The sequence below is a fragment of the Populus alba genome, chromosome 4, assembly GCF_005239225.2.
Source record: "Populus alba chromosome 4, ASM523922v2, whole genome shotgun sequence".
NCBI classification, from domain to species: Eukaryota; Viridiplantae; Streptophyta; class Magnoliopsida; order Malpighiales; family Salicaceae; genus Populus; species Populus alba.
In genome coordinates, this window is record NC_133287.1 from 9775522 (window position 1) to 9799231 (window position 23710).

Here is a 23710-nt window from a genome sequence, read left to right on the forward strand (position 1 = left end):
AATGGAAGCAAGTAGCCAGCTGAGAACACAATTATCCTTTTTGAACCAAATTGCGTAGGCTGGATTAGAAGAATGATCTGAAAGAGTTCTGGTTGGTGGCTCTTCAGAACCATCAATCATACCATTGAGATCATGGCTACGAAGAAAAACTTGAAACTGAACACTCCATGGCAGGTAATTATGTCCTTCAAGTCTTTGGCTGACTGGTTGTGAATTGGATTGAATCTTTTGGGGTGAAGAGAACAGGGGAAGAGTTGTAGAATCAGATGAAGTCATAGTTGAGATGATGAAAAAGAAGAAAGAGTGGATTTGTGTTTAATGTGCGGAAGCTGTGGCAAATCAGGTGTTAACCTATGATTGCTCTGATACCATGAAAGAATTAAAACAAAGTGAAAGCTAACACAGGATGAAGAAAATTATATTCACTGCATTACTTGTTACTTATAGTGTGTATATATATATATATATATATATATATATATATATATATATAAGCGTACAATCTTAAAGATAAGATAAGTGAAAGAATTTAAAATTTGAAACTATAACAGTATTTGAATTTGAAACTATAACAGATTATCTTCATTCATCTTCTTCTGATCTTCCTCTGATCTTTCTCCCATGCTTGAATCTGCTCCTGATTTTGTTGAGATTGTTATGATATTTAATACTCTAACAGTAATGTCTCTCAAACAGCAAAAAGCTTTAGCTGACAGTTCTAAGAAACAAGCACCACAGTCTACGTTGGGCCTGCATTTGGACGACGCATTATAATATTACACATTCCTTTTGTACAGATGAAAACACATCATTTACAGCGACAAGATATTCAATCGGTATGAATAATGTTTCTGGTTGTGATGATTTGATATAATGCAGAAGCAAGCAAGGTAGTTGAACACAAACTTATACAAAGAAAATCCATCAATTTAATGTTAATACAAATATTTGACGAGGAAAACCACAATAAATGTTAATCAAAGTAAATAATGAAGTTAAAGTCAAGCCTTTAAAAGGGAAACAAAAATATATGTATTGAGGGCTTCTTAATCCCTTTATTTTTTTTTATAAAACAACGAAAATACAAGATTAACCTTGGATTTTGAAAAAAAAATAAGGCTGCGTGTAAAAAGGTATTTTCATCATCTTAATATGGTTTTGTTGTGGATATCATATGGGGTCAGGGATACTTCAATATTTTTATGTATATAAATTATTGTTTATATTAAAAAATAGTAGATATGTGATAGGTATACACCAACAAATGGGCATCGCCTACATTAATGAGGTGGCGCATGCAGTGCCAAAACAACACCAACATCACCTTCTGGGGTGGCGTTCGAAGCGGCTCGCCACCGCAAGCATGGTGGCGAGGCGCGTGTGCCAAGGCAAAGCGCGGAGAAGCTCCGCTCGATGGGTTTTCCCTCCCTCTTTTCTCCTAGAAAATTGTGCTCCCAATTGAAAAAAAAAATCTGGTTATTTGTTTGTTAAGTTAGATTAGGTGCTCATTCTTTTGATTGTGATATATTTGGTTTTGAATTATTTATTGAGTTTTTTTTTCAATTTAATCTATTCACAATTGATTTTTATATCAGATTTGATTATTATATTTTTTTAATTGTAGTGCATCTGGTCTTGAATTATTTATCAAGTGATATATTTTTTTTAAATTCATCCTTTTGCACTTGATTTTTTTTATTAGATTTAGTCTTCATTCTTTTCATTGTGATGTATTTAGTCTTGAATCCTTTATTGAACTAATTTGTTTTTGAATTTTATCCATTGACATTTTTATTTTTATATCATATATGATCATTTTTATTTTTAGTTGTTTTTATCCTTTTCTAGATTGAAATTATTTTTCAATTTCATCCCTTATAATTTGATTTTATTTTATTTTTGTGTCAAATTTAGTTATCTTTCTTTTTAAATCTACATTTTTTAAATCACTTCTTTTTTTTAATTTATTTTTTCAAGTTTATCCCTAAATATTTTGGTTGGTTATGAATTTTATATTGTTATTTTTTCATGATAGACTTTTATGGTGTGATCCAGTCTCATGATATATGTTATAAAATTTTAAGGATTGAATTGGGTTAACTTCAATTATTTTTATTATTTTTTTTAAAAATTCATCCAAAATCATTAAATTCATTAAAAATTGGTATTCTTTGTTTTTTTTTTGGATTCATTTGTTAATTTGATTTTTTTTTGCAATTTTATCTTTCAATTCAAGATTTTTTTTGTCTTCTTTTTTTTTTTTTTAATGCGATCTTTATTCTTTTAATTACAATTTCTTTATCCTTTAGTCTTCTTTATTTCATCATTTGATATTTTAATTATTGGGATTAGGCCTTCTAGGTTTTTCATATTGTTTATAAGCTTGAGTTAAACAGAGACAATGATCGGGTCACGACTGACTAGGTTTGATTTGAGTTAATTTAAGCCAATTAAAATTTTTTTATTTTATAAAAAAATCAAAATAATACCATTTTTTTTTTAAAATGAGTTTTAATTGGATTTTTTTCGGTCTAACCGAAACATAAGTTAGCGTAGGTTTTTAGCTATTTTAAACTTAATTAATTTTCTTTCAATTTTTTTTAAAGCTCGGCTCAATTATAGATCAAATCATGGAGTCGAGCCAAATTATTCCATAGTTTTTACTGAAAGCCCAATAAAAAATGAAAATCTAGGCTCATAAGCCATTCAGCTTTGTCTTCCTAAAATCAGCCCACGCCAATCTCCTCCTCCCTTCTTGTTCTTCAATTTCCAGTATTTTCTTTCCGCTGAGACATTACAGTTTTTTAGTGATTTTTGTACAGGAATACAGACATGGCGGGATTGCTGGCGTGGGCAGCAGATGTAGTAGGAGCCCATGGAAACAACCATGAATTATCAGAAGATAGAATCCCAATTGTGTTTACCGAAGATCAACAAAAGTATGTTCAAGAATTAGATTCAAAGGCTTCATCTTTGAGCCGTTCGATCCAAGGTCTACGGCTTAGATTGCCTTCACCTGATATCTCTCAACGTCTACCGCACATTCTTGCTCATTCTCTTGCCTCCAATGCTGCTCTTGCTCTCCAGTTGAATGCTCATTCTGCTACTAAAGAGCAGGTAAAGATGCAATCATTTGGGTAATTTAGGGTTTATTGGTATCTGGGTTGTTGTTTTTTTTGGTTGTTTGTGATGGGTTTGTTGTTGAGTTGAGTGGTTTTTAGTTTGTGTTTCTGGGTTTTGGCATCTGGGTTTTTTGTGTTTTTGTATATGGTTGAAGCAATGGGTTTTGTTATCTGAGGTTTTTGAATAATGGTTTGCAAAAATTATCTGTTGGTGTTTTTGTCTTGCTTTTACGTCTTAGGTTAGATTTTTACTTGTTTTTCTCATTTGGAATATTAACATTGGTTTTAGTTTTTATGGATAGTTCTTTTGATAAATATAGAAATTTGTGGTACAAATACGATCATCCTCAGGTGTTTCTCATTGTATTGCAATATGCAATGCTTAGGGGTTATTGTATATTAGCTTTTGTTTTGCTATCGATCTCTTCAAGTGAAGGTTTTGAATCTTATATGCCTAAGATTTTCGATATAGTTGTTTTGGATTATATGAATTTATGATCTATACTAAAGAGATTTTGTTACGTTTACTTGGTAACGAAATAGGTGATCATCTTTGTACTTTGTTTGGGGGTTGGGGAGTCTACACAGGGATACACTAGTTTTGTTCTCCCGCTCTTCGATGTGGGTATGGATTCAAGGTGCTAGGATCATTCCTGTGAGTGTTTTTCTTAAACAACTAGTGTAAACTCATAACATATCAAATTTACCTAGTCGAAACTTGATCTGACTAAAAAAACATAAGATGAAGTTGTCCAGACTCCTTTTTTAATTTTTTTTTTCTAAGTGATGTTTTCTTAAACGTAAAGAAAATTGAGTAGGTCATGGAAAACTCTTTGATAGTGTCACTAAACTCGACTCATCATGTCAATCTTGACACTTCTTGACTTGATTACTTGTCTAGCCCGAGTTTTAAGTTAAGATGTAAGGGAATTGTCATGATGTGACCCATTTGATCTGGCAGTTCCTAAAGTATCTCAAACGACTGGTAAAAACATGGGTCAATTTAAAAAAAAATCAAGATGATATATATTTTTTTGTTTAATATTGAGACAATGATATATTGGATCACACTCGGTCAACTAGGGCTAACCATTAAATTCCTTACTCGGGTCATGGACATGACTAAAATGCATTAACATCTCTTTTTTTCCCCCTTCCTTTATTCTCTCCATGATCGAACCTTACTGGGGCTTAGGTTGGATGAAATTTAATATTATATTGAAGATTTATTAGAGAGTCGAGGGATAAATTAAAAGAAGAGGGCTTGGGCTTGGGTGAAATGAGATTCAGGATTCGAGTTATTATAGAATAATAGACTAAATTGAACAAAGGGGGCAAAAAAAAGTCTGGCACTTGCAATGCATGTGAGGAGAGCCACCGGACTGGGGCAACGCTTGTGACTTCCTTTAGCCTTGAAAGGTGGTCTTTATTGGTGTCTTTGGAATCTTCTTGACGGGGCCTTCCCCCATGGTAGCATGTGGTGGCTACCTCGCCACGACATGGCGTTGACAACCATTTTATATTCTTTTTATTTTTACCCCTCTCTCCTCCCCTTGGATTTTGCAACTGAATTTTCTGCTCTTCTCTTAAGGGCTGCCTTTTCTTTTTTCCTCATTGTCAATTACAGTCTCTCCAGTCTTAATCTCTTAGAAAACAGAAAATCCTAACAATTTTTCAAAAGATTGATCAAAGCAAGCAAACAAAAACAAAATATCAAGGCCTTGAGTGTGGAGCTACAACAATTGAAACGATTAACTGCCTAACTCTTTAGTTTTTTATGGTAATGTTAATTGGTTTACTGCCTGCACTTACTTTATTTGGTATTAACAGAGATTGAGATCCATGATGAGAAATTGTTCGGGATCAGTGAAGTTGGTGGTGGGATTAATCTGCATGCTCAAAGACACAGTGTAATCTCCAGCACATGTAAACTCTTTTGGGTTGGGGTGAAGGAGTGCTGCTACTCTAATCTATTAAGTAGTGGCAGTGTCGGAGAGAGAGTTTCCAACCGCTAGGTGGCTTCTGAAGTAAAATGTGAATATGCAGCATGTGCAAATTAGTTTTGCATGATAAATGATAATTGGACATGCAAAGTTCCACTACTACGTGAATAAGTGCTCAAGTTGTGTTCAATTATTTTGCAATTGAAAGCCATTCTTCAGTTGACTCTTGGCTTTGTTTTTTTCTTTTTCTTTTTTAATCTATCTAGACCAAGTTCAATTGGAAGTATCTCTCATAAGACGTCATTAGAGCTTAGTTCTTTTATTTAGAAGAAGTGCAATTAGAAGGAGGCATCAGTGGCGAGACAATAGGAAATTTTGATGTCCATTGCATGATGGAATCATAAAAGTCTCGGGCTTGTTTAATAAGAGTGCATTCATCCATGTAAAGAAAGGACATTGGTAGGATAGTCTTCAAATTCTCTTTCACAATAATCTAATCTAGTGAGACCATAACTGGGTAATGTCCTTAATATTGCACAACATTTTTTTTTTTCAAATGGTTAATTGTAAAAGAATTTTGTTAATTTAAGCATTATCATTTGCTGAATATCCGTAAACACAGAGAGTTTGCTACTTTTATCAATTCTATTTGTTACCTCTATGACTTCTACTTGACAAGACCAATCTATGTAGAAGCAGCATAAAATTTTAAAAAGAAATTTCCTTTTTAGTGTAATGTTAATTTGTGATGGTGAGTCCATGATTTCTAATTCATTTCTGGGAACATGGACGAGTTCTGGTCTGAAGGCTGATCTAATTTCTATTAAATAACATTATATGATTGTTACCTTTTCACCAACTAGTACTTGAAATCTATTTTTGTGACAGGCCCAATTAAGAAAGGTGACCCTCCAGGAAGAAAATGCTGCATATGAAAAGGCTATATTAAATTGTGAAAATAAACTACAGGAGCGAATGCAGGAAACAGATTTACTTCTTCAGAAGCTACAGGTCAGGCTTTACTTCCACATCTAATGCTACTCTGATCAGTAACGTGTTTTTTTTTTTCTTCCTGTATTGCTCCAGTCACTGTCATAACCACATATCTTAGAGGAGTCCTAGGATATTTCTGTAAGCAATAATCTCTTGTGGTGTATTTTCTGTTTCAAGAAAGAGACCTGGTTCTCCATTCACTTCCTATGTTCGCTGTGCAATTTGATGTTTGTTTTTATGAATTAATGTTAGGAAATGGATGAGACTGAGCAAACTTTGATGGAGGAGCTGGAAAATGCAGAAACTGCATTGGATGCCAGGCAAAGTGGAAAGTCTTTTGAATCAGTTGTTGCATCTGAAATGACAGCTGAAGCTGGACCAGATGCAGAAGCTGAGAAGTCTGCTATATTAGAGAAGTTGGATAACAAGAAAAAAGAATTGGTAGATTTGCTTTTCTTTGCCTCTTTCAAGCTTTCTTCCTCAACCCGGCTCCTTTTGTTATTTGGTCTTGAAAATCTGCCTAATTCTCTCAGAGTTCAATGGAAGAAATTGTTCAAGATTTAGAGAAAAGGTGGGTGCAAGTTCAAGAGAATGAACTGAAGCAGCCTACTCCAGGTTTCTAATATTATCAATCTTCTTAAAGTTTGAGTTTCTTTCTTTCTTCATTTTTTTTTTCTTTTCCTTTTTGTTTTTTGGGTGGGTCAAAGTAAAAGAGGGAACTGAGATTAGATTCTAGTTTACATTTCTTTCCTTGCTTTCTGGAAGGTTGTCAAAGGGACAAACTTCAGTTTGTTTTTCAGGTGTCAGCCATTGAGAACATATATTACAGGCTAGGCTTTCACTGGAATAGGATTACGACACTTGGGAAAGAGTTATGTATGTGAGGCTGCAGGGAGGATTACACCCTGCTGGTGGGGTTAGATTATTTGTCTACAGTAGATGTTCCATGATGAGCTCTTGAGTTGGTTGTTGAATGATCTTTCTTCCAATAACTCTCCTAGCAGAGTTTTGTTAATTTTCAATTGTTAAACATATACCTTGTTGTAACCAGTGAGAAGAAAACCTTTATAACCAGTATTTAGTTGAAAAATTCCCTCTCTTGAAGTAGTCACTTGCTCAACGGAATTTGACATGAAAGTAATTTTGCCACAGCTCAGAGAGAGAAGTTATTGGATAAACAGCTTCATAGCCTAATGGAGCAACTAGCAGTAAAACAGGTGGATTTTACAATTTATTACAAATTGACTGCTACTTGTGACTTCTGGATCTATGTGGAGTGGATATCTCATGGCATAAACACCAACTTTTCTAAATGCTGTCTTGTTTTTAGGCACAAGCAGAAGGCCTGGTCGGTGAAATTCATTTGAAAGAGATGGAGCTAGAAAGGTTGAAAGGATTGTGGAGGATGATTGAGAGTAGCAATGTAGAGGGCAATACCGCCAGGAATCGGTTTGGAAGAAGCACCTCAGAGAAGGGTTCTGCTTCTACAGACTATATGGTTGACAAGCTACCTTGTTCCACTGGTGGCCGAACTGAGCACCAACAGAGACTCATGCTTCTGCGGTCAGCTTTTGTTATGTACATTTTATTCTTGAACATTGTGGTCTTAATCAAACTTTCATTTTGAGAAGCATCAAGAGAAACTGCTGGTCGTCTTCATAAAATAACTATTTTGGTGAACGTGAGATAATTTCGTTGTCTATCTTCATAATTTGTAAAGAAACAAATAATATAATACTTCCAAAATATGGACTAAATTCCCAAAATATATATACAATGAAGCTTACCACTTCCAAAGTTAATGATTCTGCTAATTGCTGAATTCAGTGGCTCTAAAGAATATACTTGTTGAAAATGTTAGGGTAAGAGATAAAACTATCTAGTAAAGAGAGGGTACAGCACACCTGGACAAAGACAAGAAAGTAATGAGCAGGGGGTGGACCATTGAGGGAAAAGGATGAGATAATGGCATTACAGGGAGGAAACAACAACGTTATAGCTGCCATGCGTAGAGTTCTTGATGTTCTCAAATTGAGATTGACCTACGAGATGCAAAACGTTGTTGAATGTGAACTTCATGAATCATGACAGTCATCCAATTCCAAAACATTCATCATTATCTCAAGTAGAGAGACATAATCAGTGAAGTACAGTGGGTAAAACATGACGAAGAGGATTAACGGGTCCGGGTCAAGGAATAAAGATCTTGATTCTAGCAAAATTAGTTTCTCATTTGTACTCTGTTCTTATGTTAAAAACCAAACTCAAAAGGTTTAGAAGCCTGTGCTTTTCAATTGTTTGCAAAATATGCTGGTCCATGGCTTCTCAAAATGCAGTTATTTGACAGTGTCAGGTGCTTCTCCGATTGATGTGACTATTCTTCTGAGTAATGTGAGGGAACTTAACAACTTCATTTACTTGTAAATGATAAATAATTACAGAAACAAAGATTACAAAGAATAATAAATGGATGGTGTTGATAATATACCATTGTATTCATATTTTTCGTGAAATATTTTTCTGTAGCTTCACATTGAAAGATCCCCGAGCTTCCCTCCTCATCATATAAAGCAAGAACTCATTCCAAGTGTCAATGGGGCCCGGCAGGCACCAGTGAACACAGTCAGCTACAGTCACATTGCTATGAGGTGAGCGCCCATAATGGTTTGGGTGCCCATCTGGTCTCAGCAGCATTGCTTCAGTTGTAGCTAGCAGCTCAAATTTCAAGCCACTCTTCCTCCCTTTTTTCTGTGCTTTCCTTAGTTCTTCAACTTGTGTCAGGTAGAATTCCAATTCATAACCATCAAGCTTCTTTTCCTCGGTTGTAAAGGGCATTGTCCTCATACAATTCCCTCCTTCATTCCATGCTCCATTTTCGAAGTGTGAAGGAGAAAACGTCCTTAAGAATGTAATGCCCTTGTAGTTCTCTAGGCTTTGAAGGGTCTTAAAGGCAGTTCGAAATGCCATTCTGTAGCCGAAGTACTTTGTAATAGCAGTAATGTTGTCCAAGTAGCAGTTATGACAACCCACAACCTGACCATTCATGTAGTATATCAGAGGACGGAAGAACCAATGTCCAGCTGAGATGATCACATAGTCGAAATTTTCAATCTCGCTAGCCCATGCCTCATCAGCTTGGTCTAAGTCAAGGCTCATCAGGCTGTTGAGGGAATGACCACTGGGGTTTGCATCACGGGACTTAACCAAGAATGGAGACCAAAGAGTCGCCAGGGTAAACCTGTAATCAGCGTAGAACCAGCGTTTGAAATATGCCGTGTCTACTGCATATCTATGAGAAATATCCTCGGACTGGGTCACCTGAAAGATGAAGATCAGGAATGAGAATCAAATTTATATTAGAAAAGCTGCTCAATTTTGTGCCTCTAATTTGGCTTGTCGAGTTCTTGATACTGATTGTCTGGTAAATAAAATAACTACATCCTAGCAAATTCTGGTCTAATTTTAAGATATTTAAGTTTAATGGTGTCGGTTATTACAACATGGAGTTTATAACTCGAGTTTCTTGGTGATTCAATCCTTATCTATGGATATATGCTATGAGCAGTGATTGAGCACTTACACTGGCTAAGAGACACAGCAATGATTGCATTTGGTTCCGACCTACGGAGTCTCCGACGAAGGCCATCTTCTTCCCTTTAACAAGTTCCAAGAACAGCTTTGCATTAAAGAACGGTAGCTCACATTCGTCTGGTCTCCACCTCCATTTCATGAACTCTGTATCAGGTCTCCCAGACTTCACGCAATTGTGCTGGTCGATGATTAGACTACAAGTTGCATCAGTGTAGTAAGGCCCTTTAGGATGAGGAATCCATTTTCCACTAAAGATGTCACATTCCTTCACCACTCCTATGTTTCTCAAATCACCGACATCAATCTTAGGAGATGAAAGTGGAGAATGTGAAGTTGAAAACAGGTAGAGAGGGATTATAGTGAGGAAAAGTAGACTGCAGGCTAGCAGCAGCAACTTTTTGGAGGTGCCGTGCTGTGAGTTCTTTTCTTTGGAAAACTCAATGTCATTAAACTTCATGGTGAAGTGAAACAAGTAACTTCGCATTTAGTGAATACCATATAGGAGCAATTGTTATGGGTTTTATAATGTTTCTGGACATGTATCAAACGTTGACCAATTATTAGTTGTAACAGCTGTTAGAGCCGAGGTTGGAGAGTTCTTGCTGGTTCACAGTTAATACACCTTTTGTCTTTGGTGTAGCATCATTATCTACAATGAATGCTAGCTTTGGAAATTCCTAACCTTTTCGTTTTCCAATCAATTCTGTCATTACCAACCTTAATACAGCTGAAGTTTGAGTATTAAATCACAATCATGATGTAAATGCCCTTTGTTTTGGTTAACCATCGTGATCATAATTGAGCACTACTTTTCTCTGTCATTTTATATTTTTCCAGCAGCCTTCTTTGTACCTAAAAATGTTAGCATCATGATACTGATAATATTGCCTGTACAGACTTCATTACTAGTTTGTTTGTCTAATAAACGTGCCCTAATCGTATTTACCAGAAAAAAATCATAATGGAAATCAAAGCCATGTCTATTAAATTTGCTATGACACAGTTTTGATGAACTTGGAAGCTGGAAATGACTCCAGCCAAGTTTTGAAATAGAGGTGGAAATGGACTGCATTCCTTTCTGCAGCTGCTCTCATTCCTTATTTTCTAGGCACAGAAATGCGTGCACAGTTTTGTCTAGGGACACATGGGATATCTTCAAATACAAATCTCAAGAGGCGCAGCGTAATGACAAAGGACATGAAATCTACATACCAGGTCTCGAGTTCGAGTCAGGGCGTGCACTTCTTGTAAGAGCCTGGGACAGCTGGGTTTTACTCGCTCACCTGAGCCCACAAAGTGCACTTCAGGGTGAGGTTTTCTTAAATCCAAAAAAAAGAAAAAAAGAAAAAGAGTATCTTCAAATACAAGTACAGGAATGCTCTGTTGGTTGTATTCAGTGCCAAGTGACACAGGCGTGGCTTAGGAGGAAAGTTACGCATGATTGCAAATCGCATTTCTGTGAGATTGGGCACATTTCAACACATTCTTCTTAGAGGAAAGGTAAGCGCACCTCTTGCTATGATAGTCGACTGCTGCCGACATCTTTCTGAACTAAAATATCAGCTGGGACCCCATTACACGCCCCCGCCTAGTGTGACAACCAAGATTGATGGGACTTCGGAGGCTGCTGGGTTATTCTATATGCTTTCCTTTATGTGATTTAAAATATTTTTCCAATTTAAATTGATTTGAGAAGAAGGAACTAGCAGCTGGAATTTCGAAGGAATAGTTGTCTAACCTGTAACAAATTGGAGGAAAAATAAAATGATGAAGAGAGAGAGCTTTTACACGAAGGATAAGGGAACCTCTTAGTTTTCTGCTTAAAATGAACAATGGTGTACAATATCATTTATACACAGCTTATCTATCAAACTATTTTGTCTTTTTCCTTATGACAAAAGGCCCTCAACTAAATAAAAACAAAGAAGGAATAATTACAAATAATTCATTCTGTTGCAGCAAGTTGTGCTAATGTTCTTCTGTTGGTGTGGTGCTGGCTATTCTAAATGGCATGCTGCTGATGTGGTGTTTAATATCCCCCACAAGATGGAGAATGGAGATTAACTATTCCCATGTTGGACCAAATGCTGCTGAAAAATAGAAAAAGAAAGAGCTTCGGTAAAAATATCTGCTAGCTGACATTGAAAAGCAACATGAGCAGTGGTGATGAGACTTCCTGTATCTTGTCACAAATGAGATGACAATCCAATTCAATGTTTTGTGCGTTCGTTAAAAGCTGGGTTTGCAGCTATGTGAAGAGCAGCCTGATTATCACAGTAAAGTTGAGCAGCTTGGGGATGAGAAATATAGAGATCCTGAAGGAGATATCGAAGACAAGTGAGTTCTGAACAGGTGGAGGCCATATAACAGTATTCTGCCTCAGCTGAGGAGCGAGAAACAACAAATTGTTTCTTGGACTTCCAAGAAATAAGAGAGTCTCCAAGAAATATGCAATAACCTGTGACTGATCACAAAAGGCTTTGAGTTGAATTTGTGAGGAAGAAGATAATAAAAATATGAAAACATTTTATAGAGATACTAGTTAAACATCTTCATTGTGAAAATACAAATCTCCTGGTGATTCATTAGTGCCTAGTTTCTTTGTTTTTTTTTTTTTTTTTGTCCTGTCTTCTCTGCACTTGAACAGGGCGTTTTGAACTAGAACTAGAAACAACACCTTCTGTGAGATTGGACACATTTCAACACATTTTTCTTAGAGGAAAGGTAAGCTAACCTTTTGCTTTGATAGTCGACTGCTACCTACATCTTTCTAAACTAAAATATCGGCTGGGACCCTATTACACGCCCCCACCTAGTGTGACAATCAAGATTGGTGGGACTTCGGAGGCTTCTGGGTTATTCTATATGCTTTCCTTTATGTGATTTAAAATCTTTTTCCCATTTAAATTGATTTGAGAAGAAGGAACTAGCAGTTGGAATTTAGAAGGAATAGTTGTCTAACCACACCAGAATCCTTATAAACGTGTAAAAACTCACAATTGGGATCATGATCTCTCTCTCTTTTTTTTTCCCTTGATTTTTTTCATTTCAGACAAATCTTGCTATTACGATTCCACTTCAAGGTCCAGAACAGGTTTGAGATTGGAAGTTCAAGCTCGGGTAGGAGGCCAGGGAGGCTATCAAGGCAAGACCTGTCTGCGTTGTTTAAGTCCAAGACTTGTCTGCATTTTTTAAGTCCAAGACTTGACTGCATTTATTTATCTAGTGATGACCTGGACAGAAACATTTTAGCAGTAAGGAAAATGTTAAGAAAATTAATTATCTGGCTTATTTAAGAAGAACAATAATTTAGGTCAAAAGGTGATGATGAAGTAGGGTTACATGTCTGGCATTATCTAGGATTAGCGGTGGGGTTACTGGGGTATGCTAAGAACCTTTGATTATCACTGCTAGGGTTGCTCTTATACCACGATATTTTAAGATCTAATACATGAAACTGCTTTTCCTTTTCTATAATGATTTCTAAGGTAGTAAGTGACCAAGGGCAGAACTAGAAGAAGAATCCTGCTCCTCTTCCCCTGCTTCCAGGAAACGTTGCTACTGCCTATCAGTGATCTTATGCAAGATGCTCACTGCTAAAATATGAAAACATTTTATAGAGATACTAGTTAAACATCTTCATTGTGAAAATACAAAGCTCCCGGTGATTAATTTGTGCTCAGTTTCTTTGTTTTTTTCTATCTTTTCTGCATTTGAACAGGGCGTTTTGAACTAGAACTAGAAACAACACCATCCTGATTGAGATGGTTGATCGCACTTGGGCGTAGAATCCCTTCAACAGATTCTAATGATGCTTTCATAATTTTTACCGTCCGTCTCTCAGGAGTTTGGACCATAAACAAATGGAAGATATTGACTCGGAGACGACAGGCAACTTGAAATAAATAATAAACAACAAAAACTGGAAATCAGATACCATGCCTATTCACACTCCACATGACTCCCCCCAACCATTTGCCTGATCCAAACCCATCAGATTGCATTGAGCTGAATATTTTGTAGTCTGCTACTGAATGGTTCTTCAGTGCCTTTCCCGCTTCAGCATCTGAAGCAAGAGCTCGTTCCAAGTATCAATAGGGCCTGGTAAGCACCAATGAACACAATCGGCGATGGTCACATTCTGATGCGGCCAGTGTCCATAATGGTTTGGGTGTCCATCTGGCCTCACAACCATTGCTGCACTTATGTCTAGCAACCTGAAATCCAAGCCCCTCCGTTTTCCTTCCCTTTTTGCTCTTCTGAACTCCTTTACTTGAGTCAAGTATAGCTCCAAATCACCCCCTTCCAATTTCATTTCTCCATTGGAAACGGGCTGCGTCCTGACACAATTGCCTCCTTTATTCCATTCCCCGTTCTCAAAATGTGCCGGTGACAAGGTCCTCAAAAATGTTACCCCACTGAACCTTGCAAGGCTGAGCAGGGTATTGAAAGAAGTTCTAAAAGCCTTCCTGTATCCATAGAACATTGTGAGGTTCTTGATGGTGTTCTTAAGACATCGATGGCATCCAACAACCTTGCCATTCTCATAAAACACTTGTGGTCCATAGAACCATCTTCCAGCCGAGATGATCACGTAGTCATACGTCTCAATTTGAGCTGCCCAGGCATCGTCGGCCTCATCCAAGTAAAGATTCAAAAGGCGGTCATTGGTCGGGCCATTAGGATCCGTGTCAATGGTTCGAACCAAGTGGGGTGCCCAAGAGGATGCTAGTGTGAAGTTGTAGTTAACATAGAACCATCTCTTGAATCTTTTATCTTCTGTGTAAGAAATAATGTCTTCAGGATAGACTACCTGTGAGTACAGAAGTGAATTTATCATGCAAAAAAACACCTGCTTCAATGAACAGCTACTTATGTTTTACTAATTCTGAACACTTACTCTGGCTAAGAGACACTGCAGTGACTGCATTTGGTTTCTTCCCAAGGAGTCTCCAACAAATGCCATTGACTTCCCTCTTACAAGCTCCAAAAACTGCTCCGCCTCGAAGCGAGGCAGCTCACACTTGTCTGGTTTCCACTTCCATTTCATGAAATCAGTATCTGGTCTGCCAAACTTCATGCAGTTTTGTTGATCAAAGATCTCTCGACAGGTTGCATTATTATAATATGGCATATTATGATACGAAATCCATGTCCCACGAAATATGTCACATTTTCTGCTCTCAGAGCTCTTATAAGGCAGCCATATTGGTGGTGAGATATTCAGGATGTAGAGAGGAATCATGGGGGCAAGAATTATTAGAACAAGGGTTATGAGAAGTTTGGTCATGCCATTGTCTAAAAAGTTTTTGCCAAGGTGAAATTCAGGTACATGAATCATAATTAGAGAGAAAACGGAGAGTTCTTTTTATTTTTTTGATCTTTTTTTTTTATGTATCAGTTCATTTTATATGCCTGGAAGCTGAAAACAAATATTATAATGAATCAACAGTTGCGAATCTTCCCTTTCACAGCTTAATCATGTCTCTGAAGGTTAAATGTATGCCCAATATTTCCCTTTCTTTGTATTAAATGGTGAAAAGGAAAAAAGAGTATGACACAAGTCATGCAAGGCTGGAAGGTTTCAATTAGGAGTCTTGAATTTATAGCCGTGAAAGAAAGGTGAAGGCTACTTGATGTGTGTGATGTGTGATGGAACAAGATGTTCCACCAAACCTCACAAGGTATACTGTTTCCTTTTCTCCAAGATCCAATAATCTTCCTCGCTATTTCCTTGAATTTGAATAATTGGTGATAATTCCTTATGTTTTAATTTACACTGACTAAATCGAAATGCGCATCCTAGTTAAGGGACTACTTATATATTTTCCCTCAAAATTCTGTTAGGGTGGTGCTATTTGTCTTATTCCCACCCTATTTTATTTATTATTATTCTTGCTCCATTATTTATTATAGAGATGAAAATAAAGAATTTTAAGATTCTTTGTTATTAATTATTGAGAAAAAAAAATCAACAACCCTTGATTTGCATAGATTTTCTCAATAAAATACTTGATTTGCATGATCAATCATGCTTCAATCTTGACATTGTTTTCTTTATTTTGCTGTCCATATAGATTCAAGCAACCTTACCTCTCTTGGTAGACCTAATAATGATGTTCTTTGTACAAATTATGCTGTTAAGAGAATCTTATTTAAAAGAACCAAGATGAATGAGATTTTTTTGAATATTAATCTCTTCAATTTTTTTTATTGGTGAAAGATAAAATAAAATAAAATTAGTATGCTTAAGAATTTCTAATTATAATTTGTGAAACTTATCTCCGCTATAATTTGTGGTCTTTGCTAATTCAATCTTTCAATTTAAGTAATATTAACTCAACAAATTCATATAGATTCTAAATTTATAAATTTAAATGGGTAAGAAATGCCAAAACTCCAATCATTGTTTTTTATTTTTTTATTTTTTTTAAATCTAAAAAGGATTCCAAATTGTAAAGTTTCTTTATGCTTTGAAGTCTTTACAAGAAATAATGGTTTAGTACAACATCTTATTATCTACTCTAGAGTTCTTGTTACATAGAAAAAATATAGACTAGTTTCCTATCTCAAAACATATATTTTATCAACAGGTATTTTGAATATTTGAAAGGCTATTTGTTAACATCCTGAAGTATTGAAATCTGCTATTGAGATTGTTGTAGGGCTCTATTGCTTGAAGAATCTTCTACAAGTTAAAGGAATTGAGGTGTCATAGGTTGATTCTTCAACACACCCCCATAATCAAAAGGGTAAGGAACGAACCCTAAGATTGTCATGGAGAAGCTGAAATTGGACAGAAGGTAGAGGCTTGATAAGAGCATCAGCATACTAATCTTTGGTAGAGATGAATTTCACAAGAAGTTAACAACGTATAACTTGATCTCTAACAAAGTGAAAATCTATTTCAATATGCTTTGTATGAGTATAGAACAATAGATTATTGGATAAATGTGTGGCCCTAATGTTATAACACCATAGAATTAGAAAGGGAGTAATTGAAACATGAAGATCAATCAACAAAGACTTTAGCCATTGAGTTTCTGCAGCAATGTTAGCGAGAGCTTTGTATTCTGCCTATGTGCTACTTCAAGTTATTGTGTGTTGTTGTTTGAAACTCCAAGAAATTAAGTTAGAGCTTAAATAGACATATTAAACTCCAATGGATCGTCTATTGTCATGATCTATTGCCTCATTAGCATAATTAAAGGTTTGAAGCTGAAGAGTATATAATGGCTAGATCAATAAAGCATGGTGTATAATATGTTTTAAATAACATAGGATTCGTTTAACTGCAGCCCAATGCACCTCCATAGGATGATGCATATATTTTTCTCACTTTGTGGATAGTAAAGGCAAGATCATATTAGGTAAATGACAAGTACTATAAGCCACCAACAACATTGCGATACAATTATGGGTCATGAAATGAAGTGTTGGAAAAAATGATGACAGATTATGATGGGGACATTGAGGGTAATACAAGGCTTTGCCTTATCTATTTTGCCGTGGACAAGAATATCCAATATATAATGTTGTTGAGATAATAATAGGCCATAATCCTCTCGTATGGCTTCAATGCCCAAGAAGAAACCCAGTGCACCCATATCTTTGACAACAAAATGTTTCTATAATAAATGAATAATACTGCCAATGGAATGAACACTAGAGCCAACTAAGATTATATTATCAACATAGATTAATAAATAGATGGTGATAGATCCATGATGATAAACATGAAGTGAATGATCATGTCCATAAAGAGACTTATTTAATTTGCAAATATGATTAGGTAGCTGAGTGTTAGTGAAACCCAAGGAAAAAACCAAATGGACTATTATTGGTGTCGCACCCCCAAAAAAATAATCAAACAAAAAAAGTTTGTTTTTGCGACATTCAATTGACGACTTTCGTTTTGTTCTGTTTTACTGATTTGGTTCTTTGGAGTCGCCACCTAGTATTTTGGTCACTAGGAAACCGAACTGGTCTTTCAGAGATTCTAAAGGTAAGGGACTGGTTGCGTAAAGGGAAGGTATTAGCACCCCTAGTACGCCCTACCTAAGGTAAGCTGCTTGGTGTTTGGTTTGCTTTATAATTGCTATGATGTTGATATTTTCTAGGCTCGTCAATTGATTTTGGATAGAAATCTAAGGAGACTCCATGTGCTTTGAAAGCTCATTTTTCCCTTAGTATTTCAAGAGTTTGCGACTCATAAATCGTGGGATAATAATAAAAAAAAAAATTAAATTTTGAAATGTCCTCGATTATAATCAAGGCTTCTTTCAAGAATGTGTGCGGATTTATTACTCCCAATAATATTTTGGATATTCATCCTTTTAAGGATTTCTTTATCCAAACATTAACGGTGAATAATAAATGAATTCCCCCAAAATAAGATTTTTATAGTTTTTGGAATATTGGCCAATACCCTTTGGAGTTTTACAAACATGTTGTAAAATCCAGAAATGCAAGAAAATAATTTGTGTTTAAGAAATCTATGCGAAAACACATTTTCAAAACTTCCAATATTTTTTTATATAAAAAGAACATTCAAAACATGTTAGAGTATTGGCCGTATGCAACACGCAAGAAAATATTTTTTTTTTTTTTAAAACAATATATTTTTTTTGACGAAATCGGGTATTTTTAATACTGAATTTGTATCTCCACAGCATAAAAAATACAAACTAATATTAAGTCATTTTAAAAAGATGTAAAAAAAAATCAACAATATTTTTAAGGAATTTTAGAAATTTTTTAAAGCAAAAAAATAAATTTATCTTTGAAAATTTCGGGTGCCTCGACGAAAATCAGATATTTTAAATACTGAATTTATGCCTCCACAATATAAAAAAAAAATACAAAACCCCCTAAAAAAATATATATATATGAAAGGAAAGTAACAACATTTTTTTTTAGATTTTTCAGATTTTTTTATAAATATTTTTTATATATATATATAACATATACACACATATATATTATAATTTATAATAATATAATATATTATAGGGCTGGGCCGGCCCAAATGAATGGGCCAGGCTCAGCCCCCAAAAAAGAGACGGGCCGATCTCGGCCCGCAAACAAACGTGGGCCGATCTCGGCCCGCAAACTCAAGTGGGCCGATCTCTGCCCGAAAAGCTCCTATGGTCTGGGCCAAGACCGGCCCAGACTTGCAAGGCTGGGCCAGCATCGGGCTGGCCCAGCGGCCCCAGGCCCAGCGGGGGGGGGGAATTAATCTTCTCCCCCCCGCCTCCTGCATGTAGAATGCATGCAGGAGGCAAATATTTGCAGAAAACAAAGAAAACAGGGGGGGAGAAGAAAACGTACCTGGCGTGGAGGAGGCGGTCGCTGGCGGTGGTGTGGCTCGTGTGCGGAGGCTCCGTTAGGCGGCGCTGCGGCTGTTCGGTTCGCTCTCTCTCTTCGGTCTCCTCTCTCTCTCCTCTCTCTCCCGGTCCTCTCTCGGGTTTTTTTCTCTTTTCTTTTTTTTTTCCTCTCTCGTTCTCCCTTTTGGTTCTCTATTTATAGAACCATGGCGCGATTTCGACGTGGACCCAGGAGCGGGTTGAGGAGCGGCTGTCGGGGAGCGGCGGGCCTCCCTCGGCTTCGGTTTTTCGGGTTTTTTTTCTTTTCTTTTCTTCGGTTTTCTTCTCTATTTATAGGGTCAGAACTGCGGGGACCATCGTTAGTGCGGTGCAACGGCTGGTCGGCCAATGTTTAAAGGTGGTGGGGACGAAGAGAGAGAGGCGGGAAGATTTGAAAAAAAGAAAATGGTTTTCTTCTTCTGCTGCTCTTCTTCGGGGGAAGGAGGAAGATGAACAGTGTCGTTCAAAACGACACCGTTCTGGTCTTCCTCTTTTTTTTTTTTTTTTTTTCATATATGAAACGGCGTCGTTTTGGATAAAACGCGCCGTTTCATTTAAATGGGCAAACTTCAAATCAGTCCTCCGAATTCGGTCCCCACCCCTCTTGTTGGCCGCCTTTTTCACTTTAGTCCTTGGCCTCTGATTTATGCAATTGAGCCCTCAATTGATTAATAAACTTTCAATTTCTTCAATTAGGCCCCTGAACCGAATAATTGCAGCCCCTCCATTTACGCGCCTCTTCCAATTTGGTCCCTGGTTTCGGATTTTCTTAATTAAGTCCCTAATTGGCCATTAAACTTCAATATTTATGCATTTAAGCCCCTGATTTGACCTAATAAATTCCTAAAAAATATATTTTGGCCCCAGAACTTAAATTTCTTCTAATTAAAGCCCAAATTGACTTAAAAATCAATTTTTTCTTGCCATCAAATCTTCTATAAATTCAATCAAAAATCCAATTAAGTCCATAAACATTCAAATTTGGGCTTTTCTCCTCAAAATTCAAATTTTCTTATCCACCAGGGTCCTCATCCTTCAAGAATATATTGTCAAAAATTCAATCCTTGTATTTTTTAAATTCCTTGACAAATTTTCTGACTATTTTCTGAGCGCTTCTGCCTCCTGTTATTTTTTCTAAACTCTTTTGGCCATTTATTTTATTTTTCATGGGGACCCAAAAATGGGTTACAACAGATGCCCCCTCTTTATAATACTTACGGAGCATGGGTTTTGCGCAGTAAGTGTTATAAAGATAAACCCACAACGGAACTCCCGAAACTGATCTGGTCGAAGCTTAATTGATCTGAAACCTTGTCTTTTGCAACAATCCTCTTTAGCCCAAAAACTATGATCCAAATTTAGTCATCTCGAGATCCTTATCCAGCGATCCTCTGAATTCTTACTTTAGTTTGATCAATATGGAAATCCATCCGAGATCCCATCTGGTGATCTCCTTTAACCTGGAACCCCATCTGGCGATTCCTTTACCCATAATCAATACAAAAAATGTGTGTATGGTCTCATTATGATGGGTGACCTGCCCGATGGAAAAGGGAAAGAGTGGTCTCATTCTTTGGGTGACCTACCCAAGTAAAAAAAATGGAGAATGGTCTCATTCTTATGGGTGACCTACCCAGAAAAAATAATGGTCTCATTGTGATGGGTGACCTACCCAAGGAAAAAAGGAAGAGTGGTCTCATTCTTTGGGTGACCTACCCAGGGGAAGGAATGGCCTCATTCTTATGGGTGACCTACCCAGGTAAAAAAAAAATGGAGAATGGTCTCATTCTTATGGGTGACCTACCCAGAGGAAAATGGTGGTCTCATTGTATGGGTGACCTACCTAGGAAAAATATGATAGTCTCATTGTATGGGTGACCTACCCAGGGGGAAGAATTCTTAGTAAACTCCAATGCTTTTCTAAGAAATGGTTTCAAAATGAGGTCCCTTCTGGTGACCTTCCTTGATGAATGTCGAAGCACGAGATCCCTTCTGGCGATCTCAGATAACTTGGAATCCCATCTGGCGATTCCTTTTATTACCAACATGAAATATGAGGTCCCATCTGGCGACCTCCAAATAGCGAAACACGTGATCCCTTCTGGTGATCTCAAACAACTTGGAATCCCATCTGGCGATTCCTCTTAACAAACATGAGATATGAGGTCCCATCCGGCGACCTCCAAATACCAAAATACGAGATCCCTTCTAGCGATCTCCATCAACTTGGAATCCCATCTGGCAATTCCTTTTATTCAAACATGAAATATGAGGTCCCTTCTGGCGACCTTCATCGAAATACGAGATCCCTCCTGGCGATCTCAAACAACTTGGAATCCCATCTGGCGATTCCCTTTTATTCAAAGCTGAAATATGAGGTCCCTCTTGGCGACCTTTATCGAAATATGAGATCCCTCCTGGCGATCTCTTTTCACCAAACAACTTGGAATCCCATCTGGCGATTCCTTTTTACTGATTGCTATCGATGTCGTTCTTCCTGCTGGCAGGATTTGAAAAATATTATCTTCTCTTCTTGTTGTTCTAGAATCAACTCAATGATTCTTTCTCCGTCCATAATCTTGTTGGAATGCGCTAAAATCTCCTCTTGTAACGATCCAAAAAAACATACATGCAATGATTTATGATTAGATGCAATGCATGTATTCGTACCTGGTTTTGAAACATAGGTCCCATCCTCTTCTTCTAGTTCATGAGACTCCCTCTTAACATGAACTTGCTTTTGAAGTCGTATGCTGGATTCATTTCTCGTGTTGCCTATCATATTCTTGGAGAAGAAGTCGTTGACTTTCTTCAAGTAGTCCTTTTCTCAAAATGTATGACTTGTGTTTGCCTTTTTGTCATGCTTTTTGTCAAATGCTTTAGCTTGGTTTTCAAATCTATAAGCTTACATCCAATTTTAAACACGTAAGACTTTTCATAACACATCTCGTCTTGCCCCCAGTGTAGGGGTGTGATCCTAGTCTAGGCTTTTATATAGAGAAGAAATTCATTCAGCCAGTGATAAACTTTTTTAGTGAGTGAAGGGTTGTACTTTAGGGTTAGCTTTTCTTAAATCTCATATCAAATGATTTTATGATACATTCTTTGTAACCACTAAACCTTGTTTAAAAAGTGCATAATCTCATCATTTATTTAAAGAAAAAGGTAGGCTCAAACACAAAAATCTGGCTGACAATATGAGCCCTGAATGCTCACTAGAGAAAATAAAAGCAATGACAAAAGCAATGACAAAAACATGCTAAGGCAAATGAAGTTGTTTTACATTTTGAAAACTACGAGAAGTTCTTGGGTCAACCCGTTCTGAAACTTCTTCTAGTATGTGGAAAGTGAACCGAGGCAATGCTTCATCTTCCTTCCCTACTTGCGTTTCCTTGTCTTCTCCTTCGATCTCGCCTTCTTCATTATCGAAGATTCTTGACCAAGGTTTTCCAACCCTTTATCCCCTATCACTTTTGTCATGACCAGGCAATGGATTTGAACTGATATTGGGTGTGTCTTCAAATGACACCCATCCTATCTTGATGAGCTTCAATAACTTGTTCTTGAAACCATAGCACGTTTCAAGACAATGCCCGGGAATACCAGCATGGTACTCGCAAGTCAGCTCGGGCTTATACCAGATGGGGAATGGTGGCTGTAGTGGTAATGTAGGGATATGATTTATTTGTCCAATGCTCAGTAGTTTGGCATATATGTCCTTCAGAGGCATGGGTAATGGCGGTAGTTGTTCTGAAATGTATCTTGTGTTTGGTCTTTGGTGGTTGTTTTGGGTGTTTGACTGGCCATTTGCTCGATTAGGGGAAAAAGGTTTGTTAAAGTTTATGTGGGCCACATGGGAGGTAGGTATTTGTGGGTGATATGAATCTGTTATCTTGTCATTGGACCCACCTTCAAAGTTGTTAACGGGACCTTTCAATTTTCTCCCGAAAAAAAACCTTTTGTCTCCAATGGTTCAATTATGCGTCCAGCTTTAATCCCTTGCTCTATTCTTTCCGCTATGCGTACAGCATCATAAAAATGTTGAGATGAGCTACCCATTAAATGCTCATAGTAGGGTGCCTTGAATGTGTTGGCGAACAAAGTCACCATCTCCGTTTCTATCAAAGGGGGTTGCACATGCATGGCCTCGTCCCTCCACCTTTGCGCATAAGCCCTTACTGATTCTTGGCTTCTCTTTTCCATTGACATAAGGCTCGTTCGATCTGGAGCAATTTCCAAATTGAACTTGTATTGCTTAAGGAAAGCCTCAACTAAATCCTTCCATTTCTTGATCTTGGCATTATCCAACCTCATGTACCAACTTAGCGCCGACCCCGATAGACTGTCTTGGAAAAAGTAGATCAGTAACTTATCGTCATGAATCACCTCAGTCATCTTATTGCAATAAGATCGAAGGTGAGTGTTTGGGCATTCCAACCCACTATACTTTATAAACTCTGGTATCCTAAAATATTTTGGTACCGTGATGTTTGGTACCAAGCATATTTCAGACGCTCGCATGGGGTCAAACCAGTCATTTCCCTCGACTGCTCTTAATCTTTCTTCCAAAGCTGATATCTTGTCATCGTTCATAAAACTAGTGGACCTATTATTGGAAGGCCCGTCTACAGTGATGTGAGCTTGAGGGGGCTGAATGGGAATGGCAGGCGCAAAGTGCTACCCCGTCACTGAATCT

General features: G+C 37.1%; 3 protein-coding genes across 4 annotated transcripts; 1 reads left to right on the forward strand and 2 right to left on the reverse strand.

Moving 5' to 3' along the window:
- The first annotated feature begins 2638 nt into the window (after window positions 1-2638).
- Window positions 2639-7760, forward strand: LOC118056019 (uncharacterized). Its single transcript, XM_035068104.2, has 6 exons — window positions 2639-3117; window positions 5954-6076; window positions 6311-6499; window positions 6592-6673; window positions 7211-7275; window positions 7389-7760. Exons 1-6 carry the CDS (start codon window positions 2833-2835, stop codon window positions 7683-7685), a joined length of 1041 nt encoding a protein of 346 aa, XP_034923995.1. The 5' UTR covers window positions 2639-2832; the 3' UTR covers window positions 7686-7760.
- Window positions 7761-7813: 53 nt separating this feature from the next.
- Window positions 7814-10197, reverse strand: LOC118056018 (protein trichome birefringence-like 19). Of its 2 annotated transcripts, XM_073408816.1 has the most exons (3): window positions 9639-10197; window positions 8547-9376; window positions 7814-8100 (listed from the first exon to the last, which is right to left on the reverse strand). In XM_073408816.1, the coding sequence occupies exons 1-2, from the start codon at window positions 10131-10133 to the stop codon at window positions 8555-8557; spliced, it is 1317 nt and encodes a 438-aa protein (XP_073264917.1). In that variant the 5' UTR covers window positions 10134-10197; the 3' UTR covers window positions 7814-8100; window positions 8547-8554. The 2 variants fall into 2 exon arrangements, with proteins under 2 accessions (XP_073264917.1, XP_034923992.1); XM_035068101.2 differs by lacking the exon at window positions 7814-8100 and having other exon boundaries at window positions 8451-9376; window positions 9639-10196.
- Window positions 10198-13443: 3246 nt separating this feature from the next.
- On the reverse strand, window positions 13444-15051 carry LOC118056059 (protein trichome birefringence-like 19). The gene is made up of 2 exons (XM_035068166.2): window positions 14550-15051; window positions 13444-14462 (listed from the first exon to the last, which is right to left on the reverse strand). Exons 1-2 carry the CDS (start codon window positions 14988-14990, stop codon window positions 13692-13694), a joined length of 1212 nt encoding a protein of 403 aa, XP_034924057.1. The 5' UTR covers window positions 14991-15051; the 3' UTR covers window positions 13444-13691.
- Between the last annotated feature and the right edge of the window lie 8659 nt (window positions 15052-23710).